The 18,060-nt window shown below is 42.7% G+C and overlaps 2 protein-coding genes across 2 annotated transcripts; both read right to left on the bottom strand.

The window, feature by feature from the left end:
* Positions 1-34: 34 nt before the first annotated feature.
* LOC115142895 (transforming protein RhoA-like) lies at positions 35-6,167 on the bottom strand. Its single transcript, XM_029682720.2, has 5 exons — positions 6,059-6,167; positions 4,663-4,820; positions 4,219-4,339; positions 2,305-2,435; positions 35-712 (listed from the first exon to the last, which is right to left on the bottom strand). The coding sequence occupies exons 2-5, from the start codon at positions 4,816-4,818 to the stop codon at positions 539-541; spliced, it is 582 nt and encodes a 193-aa protein (XP_029538580.1). The 5' UTR covers positions 4,819-4,820; positions 6,059-6,167; the 3' UTR covers positions 35-538.
* A 1,989-nt stretch (positions 6,168-8,156) lies between these two features.
* On the bottom strand, positions 8,157-15,472 carry LOC115143653 (cytokine-inducible SH2-containing protein-like). The gene is made up of 3 exons (XM_029684129.2): positions 14,917-15,472; positions 12,415-12,584; positions 8,157-9,010 (listed from the first exon to the last, which is right to left on the bottom strand). The coding sequence occupies exons 2-3, from the start codon at positions 12,554-12,556 to the stop codon at positions 8,541-8,543; spliced, it is 612 nt and encodes a 203-aa protein (XP_029539989.1). The 5' UTR covers positions 12,557-12,584; positions 14,917-15,472; the 3' UTR covers positions 8,157-8,540.
* Between the last annotated feature and the right edge of the window lie 2,588 nt (positions 15,473-18,060).

Genomic DNA, 18,060 nt, shown 5'->3' with positions numbered 1-18,060 from the left:
CCCCCCCTGAATTCGCTACAATACAGTGTCTCAATTTAGCTTCTTACAAACATACATTTATTTCCACTGTCAAGGTATTTATTACAGACATTTCTGTGTGCGCATATGAATAGATGCACATAGGGCTTTATATGAAGCACATTTATTTAAAAAATGTTATGCCTGTATGTGCATAACACCAAAATATCAAGCCTTTGGATCAGTGTATGGGTACCCCACCCTGATTGGCTATGAGACATTCCTCAGTTCAGTGGGCGGGGCTCAAGCACTTAATTGGCAGGTATGACAACAATAGGTTGCATGGCAGTACAAGTTCAAAGGAAGTGTTGATGTGGCAGATTCACTCATGTACAAAAAAAAAGCTTTTCCATAACCCCATCATTGAATACTGACAAAAACATGACTCACTTTAAGACAAATTAAAAGCATTACACCTTTAGTAGAAAATGGGGAGCACAGTCTTGTGGGGCAGAGGGGGAATAGATCTAATCTCTTCTGCCTTGCCCCCAGTAGGAGGCAGAGTCCCTCATGCCTCTCTTTACAGTAGGAGGCATTTATTTCTTGGCTTCCCCCGCCGGGCCTGTAGCGCCGCCCTGGTGGCCATCTCAAACACTTCCCTCACGCCATCCTTGGTCTTTGCAGAGCACTCCATGTAACCGAAGGCACTGATCCGGTTCGCCATGTCACGTCCCTCCTCTGGCTTCACAGGCTCCTGTTGTGGGTGGGGGAGAATTAGGCGTGTGTGTGTTGTTTTCCTACATTATCAGGACCCCAATGTCCCCCCAAAAAAGGTAGTAAAATAATAAATTTTCTAAAATGTCCTTAATTTGTTAATTCTGACTTAAGTCCTATTTTAAACTTAAAGCTACATGTATCCTTTTGGGCGACCTGACCATATTCATATAGAAATGTGAGTCTAAGAAGTGATAGATCTGTTCTGTGTGTGCTACTTCTATGCTTCCTGATCAGAAGTTTTTTTTGCTTCTTACTTTCGGTTTTGTACACCAGCTTCAAACAGTCTGCTTTTCAAATTCATCCAAAAGGTGTTCGATGGGGTTGAGGACAGGGCTCTGTATGGACCTTGCTTTGTGCACGGGGCATTGTCATGCAAAACAGGAAAGGGCCTTCCCCAAACTTGCCACAAAGCTGGAAGCACAGAATAGTCTAAAATGTAATCGTATGTTGTAGCGTTACAATTTCCCTTCACTGGAACTAAGGGGCCTAGCCTGAGCCATGAAAAACAGCCCCAGACTATTATTCCTCCTCCACAAAAACTTTTTGTTGGCACAATGCATTCTGGCAGGTAGCGTTCACCTGGCATCCGCCAAATCTAGATTCGTCCGTCGGACTGCCAGATGGTGAAGCGTGATTCGTCACTTCAGAGAATCAGTTTCCACTGCTCCAGAGTTTAATGGCAGCAAACTTTGCATCACTCCAGCAGACGCTTGGAGATCTTAGGCTTGAAAACCCATTTCATGAAGCTCACAACAGTTATTTTGCGGACGATGCTTCCAGAGGCAGTTTAACTCGGTAGTTAGTGTTGCAACCGAGGACAGCAGACTTTTACGTGCTTCAGCACACGGTTTTGCCGTTCTGTGAGCTTGTGTGGCCTACCACTTCAGTTGAGCCGTTGTTGCTCTTAGACAATTCCACTTAACAATAACAGCACTTGTTGAACGGGGCAGCTCTAGCAGGGCAGAAATTTGACAAACTGACTTGTTGGAAAGGTGGCATCCCATGACAGTGCCATGTTGAAAGTCACTGATCTCTTCAGTAAGGTCATTATACTGCCAATGTTTATCTATGGAGATTGCATGCCTGTGTGCTCGATTTTATACACCTGTCAGCAATGGGTGTGACTGAAATGATCGAATCCACTAATTTAAATGGGTGTCCACATACTTTTGAATATATAGTGTATATGTGATTGTATACAAATGCAAGCAAGGTTTGAAATTATTATGCTTTAGTCATATTTTTGTTCAGTTAAGCAACAAATTATTTGAAATTATGTTCCGGCCCCCTGACCATCCGCTCAAGAAAAGATAGGCTAGCAGCTGAATCTATTTGATGATCCCAGCCCTACACAACTAAGGTGAGTTTGTCTTCTTTTCGTAGAATTGTTCTCAACAGTCAATATAACCTACAGGTGAAATTTGCTGTTATGCACAATGGCAACATGGTCTGGGTAAAGGCGCAACTGTTTTCTAGAAGTCTGGCTGTTTTTCAGACTCGGGATAGGTCAGACTGGATTTGAATTTTCAAGCCTGATGACAACTTTAGTGTGTGTGTAACTGACTGTACCTGCTTCATCTTGGCTAGCTCTCTGCGGGTGTGCTCGTCGTTACGCAGGTCCTTTTTGTTGCCCACTAGGATGATGGGAACGTTAGGGCAGAAGTGTTTGACCTCTGGAGTCCATTTCTCTGGGATGTTTTCTACACGGGAGAGAAGGGCAGAAATCAAGAGAATACTAATCAAGGCTGTCCAGGTACAATTCCTCTTATTGTGTGTGCAAGTGTGCCTTACAAGTCTGTCAAAGCTCTGTCACCAAAACAAGGGCCCGTGTCACAAAACAGAATCTGCATGCATGTGTATATACAGTTGAAGTCCGAAGTTAACATACACTTAGGTTGGAGTCATTAAAACTTGTTTTTCAACCACTCCACACATTTCTTGTTAACAAACTATAGTTTTGGCAAGTCGGTTAGGACATCTACTTTGTGCATGATAAGTAATTTTTTCCAACAATTGTTTAGACAGTGAAATAATCTCACAATTCCAGTGGGTCAGAAGTTTACATACACTTAGTTGACTGCCTTTAAACAGCTTGGAAAATTCCAGAAAATTGTCATGGCTTTAGAAGCTACTGATAGGCTAATTTACATAATTTGAGTCATTTGGAGGTGTACCTGTGGATGTATTTCAAGGCCTACCTTCAAACTCAGTGCCTCTTTGCTTAACATCATGGAAAAATCCAAAGAAAGCAGCCAAGATCTCAAAAACATTGTGGACCTCCACAAGTCTGGTTCATCCTTGGGAGCAATTTCCAAATGCCTGAAGGTACCACAGTCATCTGTACAAACAATAGTACGCAAGTATACACACCATGGGACCACGCAGCCGTCATACCGCTCAGGAAGGGCTCTGTCTCCTAGAGATGAACGTACTTTTGGAGTGAAAAGTGCAAATCAATCCCAGAACAACAGCAAAGGACCTTGTGAGGATGCTGGAGGAAGCAGGTACAAAAGTATCTATATCCACAGTAAAACGAGTCCTATATTGACATAAGCTGAAAGGCCGCTCAGCAAGGAAGAAGCCATTGCTCCAAAACCGCCATAAAAAAGCCAGACTACAGTTTGCAACTGCACATGGGGACAGAGATTGTACTTTTGAGCTATGTTCTCTGGTCTGATGAAACAAAAATAGAACTGTTTGGCCATCGTTATGTTTGGAGGAAAAAGGGGGAGGCTTGCAAGCCGAAGAACACCATCCCAACCGTGAAGCACAGGGGTGGAAGCATCATGTTGTGGGGGTGCTTTGCTGCAGGAGGGTCTGGTGCTCTTCACAAAATAGATGGCATTATGAGGGATATCGTGTGGATATATTGAAGCAACATCTCAAGACATCAGTCAGGAAGTTAAAGCTTGGTCGCAAATGGGTCTTCCAAATGGACAATGACCCCAAACATACTTCCACAGTTGTGGCAAAATGGCTTAAGGACAACAAAGTCAAGGTATTGGAGTGGCCATCAAAGCCCTGACCTCAATCCTATTGAAAATGTGTGGGCAGAACTGAAAAAGCATGTGCGAGCAAGGAGGCCTAGAAACCAGATTCAGTTACACCAGCTCTGTCAGGAGGAATGGGCCAAAATTCACCCAACTTATTGTGGGAAGCTTGTGGAAGGCTACTCGAAACATTTGACCCAAATTAAACAATTTAAAGGCAATGTTACCAAATACTAATTGAGTGTATGTAAACTTCTGACCCACTGGGAATGTGATGAAAGAAATAAAAGCTGAAAGAAATAATTCTCTACTATTATTCTGACATTTCACATTCTTAAAATAAAGTGGGGATCTTAACTGACGTAAGACAGGGAATTTTTACTAGGACTAAATGTCAGGAATTGTGAAAAACTGAGTTTAAATGCATTTGGCTAAGGTGTATGTAAACTTTCGAGTTCAACTGGATCGGTGTGTTGCGGCATTAAATACTCACCCAAACTGTCAGGGCTATCGATGGAGAAGCACATGAGGATGACATCTGTATCTGGGTAAGATAGGGGGCGGAGCCTATCATAGTCCTCCTGGCCTGCTGTATCCCATAGTGCCAACTCAACCTGCCATAGGATTTCAAGAGACATCAGCCAACTGTGCCCAACTTACCAGTTACAGCTGATACAGTGTGCGTGACCTACTTGAAAAGGCATGATGCCGAATGGCCAACCTAACATTTCATTATTGATGGAGTCAGCAACATCACATCATTACACTGCATTGAGAAATCAAATGACTATCTGCCAACACTGTCTGCCACTATTGGCAATGTATGCAAGCCTTGAGGGAGGATGCAAATTGGGAGGAGGCAATGGCAGTGTTGGCAGATGTGAATTCTGTTGATTGTCCTACAGGTTGAAAAAACAAAAGGGAGGGGACTTTTCACCTGTTTGCTGTCGACCTCAATGTCAGCGACATAGTTCTCGAAGACAGTGGGCACGTAGACCTCGGGGAACTGGTCTTTACTGAAGACGATGAGCAGACACGTCTTCCCACATGCGCCATCTCCCACTATGACCAGCTTCTTTCGGATGGCTGCCATGACTGGACAAATGATAGAGAACATTGAGAGACGGGCATAAATACATTGCAGGTCAAAGAGTTGGAGCATGGATGGTACTGACAACAGATGTCAAGTCCTGCATGGGCCACAGATTACGTAGTTCAGGTGTCTCCAACCCTGTTCCTGGAGAGCTAACCTCCCGTAGGTTTTCACCCCAACCCCAATTGTAAACTAACCTGATTCAGCTTATCAACCTGCTAATTATTAGAATCAGGTGCGCTAGATGAGGGTTGGAATGAACACCTACAGGACAGTAGATCTCCAGGAACAGGATCTGAGAGTCATGCAGTTGATAATTAGGATTTGTTGTTAGATGTAGCAAATGGTGGAACTGTCCTTCGAAAATAAATCCTTGTTAAAAGCCTAGCTCTCTCACTTCAAAATAAGATACTTTTTTTTTTTTAAATCATTGATTAATTCATATGATTGGGAAAACTCTCCTGCAAGATTTGTGAATCCTGAAACCAAGCCATAGTTGTGTCTTGTCATGAAACCACTTAGTTAACATTTCAGTCATAGAATATTATTTAAATTTAGCCAGAACATAACGTTCGTAGCTAGCTATCTACCCCCTGACTAGTAAACAACTTTGAAGAAGTTAACGTTAGTTTGATTAGCCACAATATGATGATGAATTCAGCTAGACAACCAACAAATGGTGTTATTGACTTGTTTATTGTTTACTCCATGTGTAACTCTGTGTTGTCTGTTCACACTGCTATGCTTTATCTTGGCCAGGTCGCAGTTGTAAATGAGAACTTGTTCTCAACTATCCTACCTGGTTAAATAAAGGTGAATTTTTTTTTTTTTAACAAAAAAACATACCCAGCTAGCTAACTTGGCTAGGATAGTTAGTTAGCAACTTAAATTTTGTATTGTGCTAGTTTAGCTAACGTTAACTAGGTATAGCTAGCTGGTCAACAAATGTGTGATGAATAATTCCTGCGGACCATATCTGATAGTACAGGGCACGAATACCACGTAAACAACAGAACTAACTATTTGAATCAGGTAATCAAAAATAACTGATTTGCTAACGTTAACCTAGCAAGCCATTAGAGGCGGAAGTGATGGGGTGGCTAACTTGCTAGCTGGCAATATTGCAGCTAGAGGAAAATACATGTATATAGCGATACCGGATTAACTAGCTAGCTTTTAATGCGGTTATATTACTGCAATATTGGTTAATGAGTTATGTTGGTTAGATAATTAGCCATACCTGACCAATATGTAGCTAGATTGTTGTTTTCTGGATAATGTCTCGGCCTCAGGCTTGACTTGCTAGCTCTGTCCCAACCTTATTTGAGGGGGTGCACTGAAACAGACACCTATGTGAACTAGCCACAATAAGGATTATCCACAATAGTGGAATTTGCAGGTTGCATTTAAAATAAAAGTCCCTCATTGAAAGTGATACAAATGGATACAAATATTGGAATCATGCCATATTTGGACTAGATCATGCTAAACAAGTTTGGAATGTTATATAAATTCAACAAAAGACAATAGTTAATTTGACAACAACAAATTAGTTGAAATCATGTTGCATTGCTTTTTCAAGCAGAAATTTGCATCCTGTAGCTCTAACTCCAAAACGTTTTGGGACACTGTAAAGTCCATGGAGAACAAGAGCACAAAAAAATACAGTTTTATATCATTATGTTTGAAGCCTGAAATGTGGCAAAAGGTCGCAAAGTTCAAGGGGGCCGAATACTTTCGCAAGGCACTGTACATTTTACTATACAGCCTTACCTATTCACGAAATTGGGTATCAGCCCACTCAATGACACCAACAAAAAACACAACTGTGAAGAGTTTTTTTTTTTACAAATATTAGCGTTGTAGCACTTATTGTGGGACTTTAGCTGTGGGAATTCACCTCACTATTCAGCACATGTACGTATTGAACATTCATATTGCAATGTGGGAAATCACCTCCCCAGTCAGCCACACTACGCTTACTAGTCAACCTACTATGCATATTAGACTTTCATATTGCACTGTACTGTCACTGAGTAGATTGATACCACATTTCAGTGATCCACAATCTATAGGTAAGGCTGTACAGTGCAATATGAATGTCCAATACACATAGTAGGTTGACTGGTAAGATTAACGTGGCTCATTTCACAGTGGTTTCAGAGTCCCGCAATTATGAGCTTCGACACTAATATTGGTTTGAACTCTTCACAGTTGTGTTCTGTGGTTGTCACTGAGTAGACTGATACAACATTGGTAAGTCTACAGTGAAATGTAACTATATCCCCAATTCTGAAGCGGAATACATCCACAGTGCGATTTCAACTGATATGTGTTTTTTTTGTCAAATTAACTAATTTCTGTTTTTTTGTTGAATTTATATAACATAATTCCAACTTTCTTTTGCCTTATCTGGCCCAAAGATGGCATGATTCCACAATTTGTATCCATTTGTATTACTTTCAATTAGAGATTTTTATTTTGAAGGCGAACCGCATATTCCACTATTGTGGCTCAGCCTTATTGTGGCTAGCTTTACATAGGGGAAACAGACCAACAAGGAAGAGGGAGGAGGGCTGGTGGTAGAAAAAGCTTTGATGGGAAAGAGTCGGACAGAAATGATTGGGTACAGTCAGGGTTTCCTCTCTCTCCGTAGAAACGGACTGAAACCACACAGTTCAGAACCTACGCCAGGGGTGCCCGTGCCCCATTGTCTAGACTGCAATATGTGTGTTTTTTGTTGTCACAAAATAGACTTATGCCGGATTCATGTGCTAGTAGTCGGAACTATGAAACTCAAATTTCCGACTTGATAACTGGATGAACGCGGCACGTAAAGTTGACAAAATAGTCAGCCTGTCTCTAATGCTTCACAATGCTTTGTGTGTGTGTGTGCCCGTGCAGGTTACTGTTCATGTGCGTCTGTGTGTGTGTTTGTATGCGCTTCTGTTTGTACGTGTGAGTGAGTACACACCATCCTCTGTTGGTGTATTAATAACCATGGCTCTGGCTCTAATCCTGATAAGAGATGTTCTAAGCATAGCTTAAATCCACTTAATGGAAACCACCTCAGGCATAATGTGTCCGTGGAAATGCTCCCAGCAATGCGCTCAATACTAATCATTTTGCCATGTAAGTGTTTTATGAAACCTGTTGTGTTTCATTTTCATCAGCATCCTTCCATCTGTGAAAGATAATAGGGCGTACCGCAGCAAGGTGTTGGTTTTATTATTACACTATAATTCCTGGTAGAGTAATTACTCCCCTTTTCAGTTTACTGCTACCTTCTATAAGTCTGTTAATGATGGTTTAGAATAGATTATGGGTTAGACAAGATGAACAAGAGACATCTTTTATTACAATTGTTACTATAAAATATATTTATTTGCATTAATTGACAAATAATCCATATAATGTAATTCTTATAAAATCCTTGACAAAATATTAACGTAAACAGTATAAATGTTTATAGAAATTTCATTTTAGGAGTCTGGTTCATGTGTGTCTGTATGAGAAGCCCAAGGGCCAGTGAGATGTGTATAGTTCTACTCTTCCCAGACAACACTGCACTTTGCTTCCCATGGTGCCACTGTCCGGCTGAGCTGAGGCCATTTCTGACCCTATAAGCAAAAGGTAATAACCTCTGGCCCTCAATGGGAGGATGCTAGAGCTGCTGTGTGCCCTTCCTTGGGCAGGGATTGTTGCCAGATGACCATCATACGTCATACCTGGAAGGGGTAGTCCTGAAGGTAGCGCACTAGTGGGCATGGCAGGGGCAGCTGGTACGGACAGTCAGTGTGGTGGTTGATGGTGAGGCGGGTAAGGTGCTGGAGGGAGGGGAAGGCCTGGGGTAGGGGACGCAGCAGCTTGAGCAGTACTGCATTGCCCTTCACTGCGGGCTTGGGCGACCTGGGTTTGGCTTTAGGTTGAGAAGGGTCCTCCACGTAATGCTGTACAAGGCTGCAGACATCAGGGAAGGACAGCAAGTGAGGGGGGCCTGGAGAGCTGGAGTCCAGCCGGAACCGACCCCCGATGTACTCAATGCGTACATTGGTGGGGCCAAAGGCCGTCTTCACTGACAGGGTCAGCATGTAGAGGGGGTGGCTGCTATCGCGTACCAGGAAGGTTCCCGCTGACATCTTCAGGAGAGCGTCTCGGGCCTCACTGGCTGAAATAGACCCCCAGTACCAACCTGGGGCCAGAAACAGACCCATGTGTTACTACACATGACTACTGTGTTGTAAATCATCTTACAGCATCTACACAGACTTTAACACTGACACACACACACACACACAAAGTAATGTCATACTTTCCAGGTCCATACCCAAACAGTTCGAACTACTAATTTAAAAAAATTAATCTCTCCAGAAATAAGTCTCTCACTGTTGCCGCCTGCTACCGACCCCCCTCAGCTCCCAGCTGTGCCCTGGACACCATTTGTGAATTGATCGCCTCCCCATCTAGCTTCAGAGTTTGTTCTGTTAGGTGACCTAACCTGGGATATGCTTAACACCCCGGCAGTCCTACAATCTAAGCTAGATGCCCTCAATCTCACACAAATCATCAAGGAACCCACCAGGTACAACCCTAAATCTGTAAACAAGGGCACCCTCATAGACGTTATCCTGACCAACTGGCCCTCCAAATACACCTCTGCTGTCTTCAATCATGATCTCAGCGATCACTGCCTCATTGCCTGTATCCGCTACGGGTCCGCAGTCAAACGACCACCCCAAATCACTGTCAAACGCTCCCTAAAACACTTCTGCGAGCAGGCCTTTCTAATCGACCAGTTCCCCAAGACATCCAACCAGAACCAGAACAAATAGCAGGCCAAACTATCCCTCTCAGCACTGCCTGGACTGCGCAAAAATGCAAATGCTTTCCGTTTGAGTTATATTAGGTTTTATTTTCATCTTATCCTGGAAAGATATTGACCTCATCCCGTCAGTTGAGGATGCCTGGTCATTCTTTAAATGTAACTTCCTCACCATCTTAGATAAGCATGCTCTGTTCAAAAAAATGTATAACTAAGAACAAATATAGCCCCTGGTTCACTCCAGACCTGACTGCCCTCGACCAGCATAAAAACATTATGTGGCGGAATGCAATAGCATCGAAAAGTCCCCGCGACATACAACTGTTCAGGGAAGTCAGGAACCAATACACGCAGTCAGGTAATAACCTCTGGCCCTCAATGGGAGGACGCTAGAGCTGCTGTGTGCCCTTCCTTGGGCAGGGATGGTTGCCAGATGACCATCATACATCATACCTGGAAGGGGTATGTCCTGAAGGTAGCGCACTAGAGGGCATGGCAGGGGGTACTTTTTCAAGCAGAAATTTGCATCCTGTAGCTCTAACTCCAAAAAGTTCTGGGACACTGTAAAGTCCATGGCGAACAAGAGCACCTCCTCCCAGAAACCCACTGCACTGAGGCTAGGTAACACAATCAAGCATTTCTCAACGGCTGGCCATGCCTTCCTCCTGGCTACTCCAACCTCGGCCAACAGCTCCACCCCCCCCCATACCCCCCGCAGCTACTCGCCCAAGCATCCCCAGCTTCTGCTTTACCCAAATCCAGATAGCAGATGTTCTGAAAGAGCTGCAAAACCTGGACCCGTACAAATCAGCTGGGCTTGACAATCTGGACCCTCTATTTCTGAAACTATCCGCCGCCATTGTCGCAACCCCTAATACCAGCCTGTTCAACCTCTCTTTCATATCGTCTGAGATCCCCAAGAACTGGAAAGCTGCCGCGGTCATCCCCCTATTAAAAGGGGGAGACACCCTGGACCCAAACTGTTACAGACCTATATCCATCCTGCCCTGCCTATCTAAGGTCTTCAAAAGCCAAGTCAACAAACAGATCACTGACCATCTCGAATCCCACCGTACCTTCTCCGCTGTGCAATCTGGTTTCCGAGCCGGTCACTGGTGCACCTCAGCCACGCTAAAGGTACTAAACGATATCATAACTGCCATCGATAAAAGACAGTACTGTGCAGCCGTCTTCATCGACCTGGCCAAGGTTTTAGACTCTGTCAATCACCATATTCTTATCGGCAGACTCAGTAGCCTCGGTTTTTCTAATGACTGCCTTGCCTGGCTCTCCAACTACTTTGCAGACAGAGTTCAGTGTGTCAAATCGGAGGGCATGTTGTCCGGTCCTCTGGCAGTCTCTATGGGGGTGCCACAGGGTTCAATTCTCGGGCCGACTCTTTTCTCTGTATATATCAATGATATTGCTCTTGCTGCGGGAGATTCCCTGATCCAACTCTACGCAGACAACACCATTCTGTATACTTCTGTCCCTTCCTTGGACACTGTGCTATCTAACCTCCAAACGAGCTTCAATGCCATACAACACTCCTTCCGTGGCCTCCAACTGCTCTTAAAACCAAATGCATGCTTTTCAACCGTTCGCTGCCTGCACCCGCACGCCCGACTAGCATCACCACCCTGGATGGTTCCGACCTAGAATATGTGGACATCTATAAGTACCTAGGTGTCTGGCTAGACTGTAAACTCTCCTTCCAGACTCATATCAAACATCTCCAATCCAAAATCAAATCTAGAATCGGCTTTCTATTTCACAACAAAGCCTCCTTCACTCATGCCGCCAAACTTACCCTCGTAAAACTGACTATCCTACCGATCCTCGACTTCGGCGACGTCATCTACAAAATGGCTTCCAATACTCTACTCGGCAAACTGGATGCAGTTTATCACAGTGCCATCCGCTTTGTTACTAAAGCACCTTATACCACCCACCACTGCGACCTGTATGCTCTAGTCGGCTGGCCCTCGATACATATTCGTCGCCAGACCCACTGGCTCCAGGTCATCTACAAGTCTATCCTAGGTAAAGCTCCGCCTTATCTCAGTTCACTGGTCACGATGGCAACACCCACCCGTAGCACGCGCTCCAGCAGGTGTATCTCACTGATCATCCCTAAAGCCAACAACTCATTTGGCCACCTTTCCTTCCAGTTCTCTGCTGCCTGTGACTGGAACGAATTGCAAAAATTGTTGAAGTTGGAGACTTTTATCTCCCTCACCAACTTTAAACATCTGCTATCTGAGCAGCTAACCGATCGCTGCAGCTGTACATAGTCCATCGGTAAATAACCCACCCAATTTACCCGGTGTGTTAAGAGACTGAAAAACAGCTTCTATCTCAAGGCCATCAGACTGTTAAATAGCCATCACTAGCACATAGAGGCTGCTGCCTATATATATAGACTTGAAATCACTGGCCACTTTAAGAAACGGAACACTACTAACTTTAATAATGTTTACATATCTTGCATTACTCATCTCATATGAATATACTGTATTCTATACTATTCTACTGTATCTTAGTCTATGCCGCTCTGACATTGCTCGTCCATATATTTATATATTCTTAATTACATTATTCTACATAGATGTGTGTATTGGGAATATGTTGTAACATTTTTAGATATTACTTGTTAGATATTACTGCACTGTCGGAGCTAGAAACACAAGCATTTTGCTACACCCGCAATAACATCTGCTAAACACGTGTATGTGACCAATAAAATTGGATTTGATTTGATTTAGCAGGCGTACCTGAGTTCTGTAGGTACTGGAAGGTGTTGGTTATGCAGCAGAGGTCCTCTGTAGAGTCGTAGAGAGGGGCCGCTGGATTCTGACATGACCCTCCTCTCTCACCATGATCCTGCTGCATGCTGCTCATCGTCCTGACAATCATATCCAAAGGTGGCCCTGGCAACAGAGCCCTGAGGTGAGGAAAGGATTGTCCATTTAGTGCATGGATAGGATAGGCTATAACACAATAGTTACTAATGGAGACAGAAACATATGTCATAGGCATGGCAAAATGGTTGTGAATTCCACCCCACAATGTTGGCAAATAAGATATGTGGTGGGAGGGGGAGAGATTGCTCATGTAGCTTGCTTTGTGTTTGATGTTTCTGGAAATAAAAAGCATGAGCTGGCGGACACCCAGAGAAAATCATGACTGATGAAAATCAGTGAATATCAGACTACAAAAACAGTATTTCAAGACTTGGCAAATGGGGATATATGAACCACAGGATATTGGTGGCACCTTAATTGGGGAGGACGGGCTCATGGTAATGTCTTGAGTGGAATCAGTGGAATTGTATCAAATACATCAAACATATGGTTTCTATGTGTTTGATTCCCTGCCATTCGCTCCGTTCCAGCCATTATTATGAGGCGTCCTCCCTCAGCAGCCTCCACTGATATGAACCCATAGGAGGCACTTTGTTAAACGGTCAGACAGGGTGCACGAAGGCACTGATGCTGCCATTACATAAAATGTGGCAAATGTTATGTATGTAAATGTGTCAGGAATCTGTAGCCTAATGAAGATTCTTTCCTACTTTTAGTATCAACCATCATAGCCGGGGGAAGTACGGGTGGTGAGGGTGCTGCAACACCCCATGATATATCTAAATAAAAATATTAGTGGACAAAATTAGTACACTAGGCCTTTAGTACTCCTGTGTGAGTGGAGAAAAATACTAGTCAGCAGAGCAGAGAAAAATACTTGTCAGCTATCCCCTCCCCTGGAGGTCTGGCCCCCCAGATAGCACATGGACACCTCATATGAAAGATATGTTTAGAATGACAGGAAATTAGCTTTAACACTAAACCATTTTCTCTCAGCCTCATGGCAAAATGCATAGAATAGCGGGAAATTCGCTCAGAGATTCTTGAAAGTTGGGACAATCCTTGTCTGGCAGGGAAAACTTATTTCTATTCTTGAGAACAAAATATTTTGTTGCATTATTTGAGCTTAAAATGTATATTTATGGGGAATTTTCCAAATACTTTCCATATTATTTATGTTGCCTCTATACCTGGAAATGCTCTACTCCGGAGCAAAGAATCCCATTTTCAAACTATCCAAAAAGTGTTTTTGAATTGTAAAAACTGCCTATAATGGATATTAATAATTGAAAAACGATCTTATGTAGTTTTTTTCAATGGTCCTCTTTGACTTTAAAGAATATTTCTCCCAAAACTGGGATTCCTAAAAGATGTCCAGAGATTTGGTCAACTTTGTCAGATTTGTCTAAAATCCTAAATCATGAATGAGCAGGGTCAGCCATACCATAAGGATCCCTTAGGTATGTCCTCATTACATGTCGTGCAATACATTTCCATCAGATTTTTGTTGAAAGAGCTGATAGAAAGGTTTTAATTGGGGATTTTCAAATGAATCATTTTCCATATTTTACAAATGTTTGTAGTGAACTTTTACATTTACATATGCAAAAATATGTCTGTATCTGTCAACTCCATCAGTGGCTTGTTACTCTGTTACTGATGGAGTCAATATTTCTTTATATATATTCTGAAATAAATATTTGTATCACTTTTCTGCAACATATGCTTAAAGAATTGAAGTATTTGCTGTGCTAAACCTGTGGGGTAATGTTTGCTTTATGCATTTTGTTTTATGTTCTAAATCTAGAAAAACAAACATGCCAAAATACTAACAAAATTTGCCCTGGAGCATTAAATAGTGTTATAAAACAAAACAAAACATGTTTGGAGATTAGTATTACATATTTTAATTAATCTAATGTTAGAATTAAACAATCAAAAAATTACATTGTCCTGTCTTTTAAAGAATCCCTGAGCTCTAAAACGGCAATATCTTCTCTCAGCCTCATGGCAAAATGTGTTTACTAGCATGAGATATATAAGGCTATGTAGGTCACAAGGTCAAATCCGAATTCTTGACCTGCAATCGCTTCCATTCTGGATAAAAGGTCCATTATAACATTCAAAGTTTCAGCTAAAAATACAGCCATAATGTGCCGACATTTTTCGATTAAAGGCCTAATTTCATCTTCGAATATAAAATCATATATATAATAAACCCTTTAATAATTATTCTGGCTTTGTTACACTCCGTCTGATACAACGAATACGATCTCTGCTAATACTGAATTTTGATGTCAAAACTGAAGCTACATTTTCTCAGCATAAATCAGTGTGAAATGAAAATGAGCATATAGGGAGAACGCATTATTACCTAGCCTAATAATTGTTCCAACAATACATTTGACTTACCTTTGAACACACAATCATAATGAAATTCAATCCAGTTGAAAAAATGTGATAGGCTATATAATTATTTAACAGATCCAGTGATTCTTAATTTGTAGGAACAGTCGCTGAGTTCATGCTGTCATGGCGCCAATAATCCGACAAAAAAAATGTTTCTCATTACTCAGACTATTCTGATATTTTGCCAAAAATAAAAAATCTTAACTTCTTTTGGTGATAAGGAAATATGTCAGTGTCAACCTTGGCAGAGATAGATAGGCTAGGTCCAACGCAGTGATCCACTCGCCAGACACAACTGTTCTATGTTTTATTCTACAGAAAGACGGTGAGAAAACGCCTCTCCTGTAAATTCAGTTTTGCGGGCTGACGGAAGTTCTAGGAATCTAATTCTAAGAATAGCTTTGTATTTCAGCGGCGGCGGTGGCAGGGGCCAATTTTGCCCACTCGGTTTCTCGGAACTGCGCTTATGACCTGCGCTGCGTTTCGATTGGCTCCATACGTGCTCCGTTTACTTCTCTGCCGCGCGACAGGGCTATGGAAGCGGCCCAGCTGGCTTCACAAGTAATGCGCAGCTGATGACTTCCAAGTAGAGGACTTTCCAGAAAAGCTGACTCAAATTGACTGGGCCGCCCCTTTATAATGCCCCGCCCCCCTAATGTTCTATAGCAGGGATCATCAACTCAGTGCCAGCAAAGCCACTACACGACACTAAACAATACATTAAATTCACTATAATGGTGACAGACGGTGTCCACAAACTGTTAGGGCCTACATAAAGCTGTCCCAACAGCAGAGCTTTCTTTTCAGCACCATGGAGTGAATCCTTACCACTGCTACACCTGGCTATCAGCGAAGCCTTGTCTGGCAGCAAAACAGTTAATTCAGCCTCATTTACTGCCTTAAAAAAAACACACCTGATATGGTTAAACAAATGTGGTTTCCACTGACAACTGAGATGTACAAACTATGGCATAAAAGGATGACGAGCGGATGAGGCAATCCGTAATTTCAATTAAGACATTAATGAGCGAGCTAGGATGGAGGTAGTCAATAACACTTTGTTCAGCACCTTTGAAATGTACAGTGACAGAATTCAGAACATGAGCCGTTCTTACAGTATTCACTCTGTAGTCAGAACCAAAGGATAAATAAAGGGGGCATATACAGTGCATTCAAAATGTATTCAGACCTATAGATTTTTTCCACATTTTCTTACGTTACAGCCTTATTCTAAAATGGATTAAATCGTTTTTTCCCCTCATCAATCTATACATAATACCCCATAATGACAAAGAAAAAACAGGTTTTTATAAATGTTTGCAAATGCATTAAAAAAGAACAACTAAAATATCACATTTACATAAGTATTCAGAGCCTTTACTCAGTACTTTGTTGAAGCACCTTTGGCAGCGATCAAGCTCTGTCAGGTTGGATGGGCAGCATCACTGCACAGCTATGTTCAGGTCTCTCTAGAGATGTTCGATCGGGCTCTGGCTGGGCCACTCAAGGACATTCAGGGACTTGTCCCGAAGCCACTCCAGAGTTGTCTTGGCTGTGTGGTTAGGGTCGTTGTCCTGTTGGAAGGTGAACCTTTGCCCCAGTCTGAGGTCTTGAGCGCACTGTAGCAGGTTTTCATCAAGGACCTCTCTTTACTTTGAACCGTTCATCTTTCTCTCTATCCTGACTTGTCTGCCCGTGCCTGCCACTGAAAAACATCTCCACAGCATGATACTGCCACCACCATGCTTCGCTGTAGGTTTACTTCAGACGTGATGCTTGGCATTCAGGCCAAAGACTTCAATCTTGGTTTCATCAGACCAGAGAATCTTGTTTCTCATGTTCTGAGTCTTTATGTGCCTTTTGGCAAACTCCAAGCGGGCTGTGCTATACCTTTTACTGAGGAGTGGCTTCCTTCTGGCCAATCTACCATAAAAGCCTGATTGGTGGAGTGCTGCAGAGATGGTTGTCCTTCTGAAAGTTTCTCCTATCTCCACATAGGAACTTTGGACCTCTGTCAGAGTTATCATCGGGTTCTTTGTCACCTCCCTTCTCCCCCGATTTCTCAGTTTGACCGTGTGGCCAGCTCTAGGAAGAGTCTTGGTGGTTCCAAACTTCTTCCATTTAAGAATGATGGAGGCCACTGTGTTCTTGGGGACCTTCAATGCTGCAGAAATGTTTTAGTACCCTTCCTCAGATCTTTGCCTTGACACAATCCTGTCTCGGGAACTCTATGGACCTCATGGCTTGGTTTTTGCTCTGACATGCACAGTCAAATGTTGGAACTTATATAAACAGGTGTGTGCCTTTCCAAATCATGTACAATCAATTTAATTTACCACAGGCAGACTCCAATTAAGTTGTAGAAACATCTGAAGGATGATCAATAGAAACAGGATGCCCCTGAGCTCAATTTCGAGTCTCATAGCAAAGGGTCTGAGTACTTATGTAAATAACATATTTATGTTTACATTTTTAATACATTTGCAAACATTAAAAAAACAGTTCACTTTGTCATTATGGGGTATTGTGTGTAGATTGAAGAGGATTTTTATTTATTTCATCCATTTTAGAATAAGGCTGTAATGTAACAAAATGTGGATAAAATCAATGGGTCTGAATACTTTCTGAATGGAATGTACATATATATATATATATATATATATATTTTTTTTTGTATTTTTTGTTTTTGAATTTGACCCCTTTTTCTCCCCAATTTCGTGGTATCCAATTGTTTTATTAGCTACTATCTTGTCTCATCGCTACAACTCCCGTACGGGCTCGGGAGAGATGAAGGTTGAAAGTCATGCGTCCTCCGATACACAACCCAACAAAGCCGCACTGCTTCTTAACACAGCGCGCATTCAACCCGGAAGCCAGCCGCACCAATGTGTAGGAGGAAACACCGTGCACCTGGCAACCTTGGTTAGCGCGCACTGCGCCCGGCCCGCCACAGGAGTCGCTGGTGCGCGATGAGACAAGGACATCCCTACTGGCCAAGCCCTCCCTAACCCGGACGACGCTAGGCCAATTGTGCGTCGCCCCACGGACCTCCCGGTCGTGGCCGGTTACGACAGAGCCTGGACGCTAACCCAGTCTCTGATGGCACAGCTGGTACATATATATTTTTGAGCTAAACAGGTGGGGCTG

Source organism: Oncorhynchus nerka, linkage group LG15 (assembly GCF_034236695.1).
Source record: "Oncorhynchus nerka isolate Pitt River linkage group LG15, Oner_Uvic_2.0, whole genome shotgun sequence".
In the NCBI taxonomy this organism is placed as follows: domain Eukaryota; kingdom Metazoa; phylum Chordata; class Actinopteri; order Salmoniformes; family Salmonidae; genus Oncorhynchus; species Oncorhynchus nerka.
This window is presented reverse-complemented; position numbering and strand designations above follow the sequence as displayed.

Bases quoted from the DNA above. Each gene is read 5' to 3' on its own strand.
- LOC115142895 (XM_029682720.2), bottom strand. From the start codon at position 4,818: ATGGCAGCCATCCGAAAGAAGCTGGTCATAGTGGGAGATGGCGCATGT. The intron at 2,436-4,218 runs GTGAGTATTTAA...TCTCCCGTGTAG, and splicing joins CGATAGCCCTGACAGTTTGG to AAAACATCCCAGAGAAATGG. The intron at 713-2,304 runs GTACAGTCAGTT...CACCCACAACAG, and splicing joins AGCTAGCCAAGATGAAGCAG to GAGCCTGTGAAGCCAGAGGA.
- LOC115143653 (XM_029684129.2), bottom strand. From the start codon at position 12,556: ATGATTGTCAGGACGATGAGCAGCATGCAGCAGGATCATGGTGAGAGA. The intron at 9,011-12,414 runs GTACGCCTGCTA...TTCTGGCCCCAG, and splicing joins CCAGTACCTACAGAACTCAG to GTTGGTACTGGGGGTCTATT.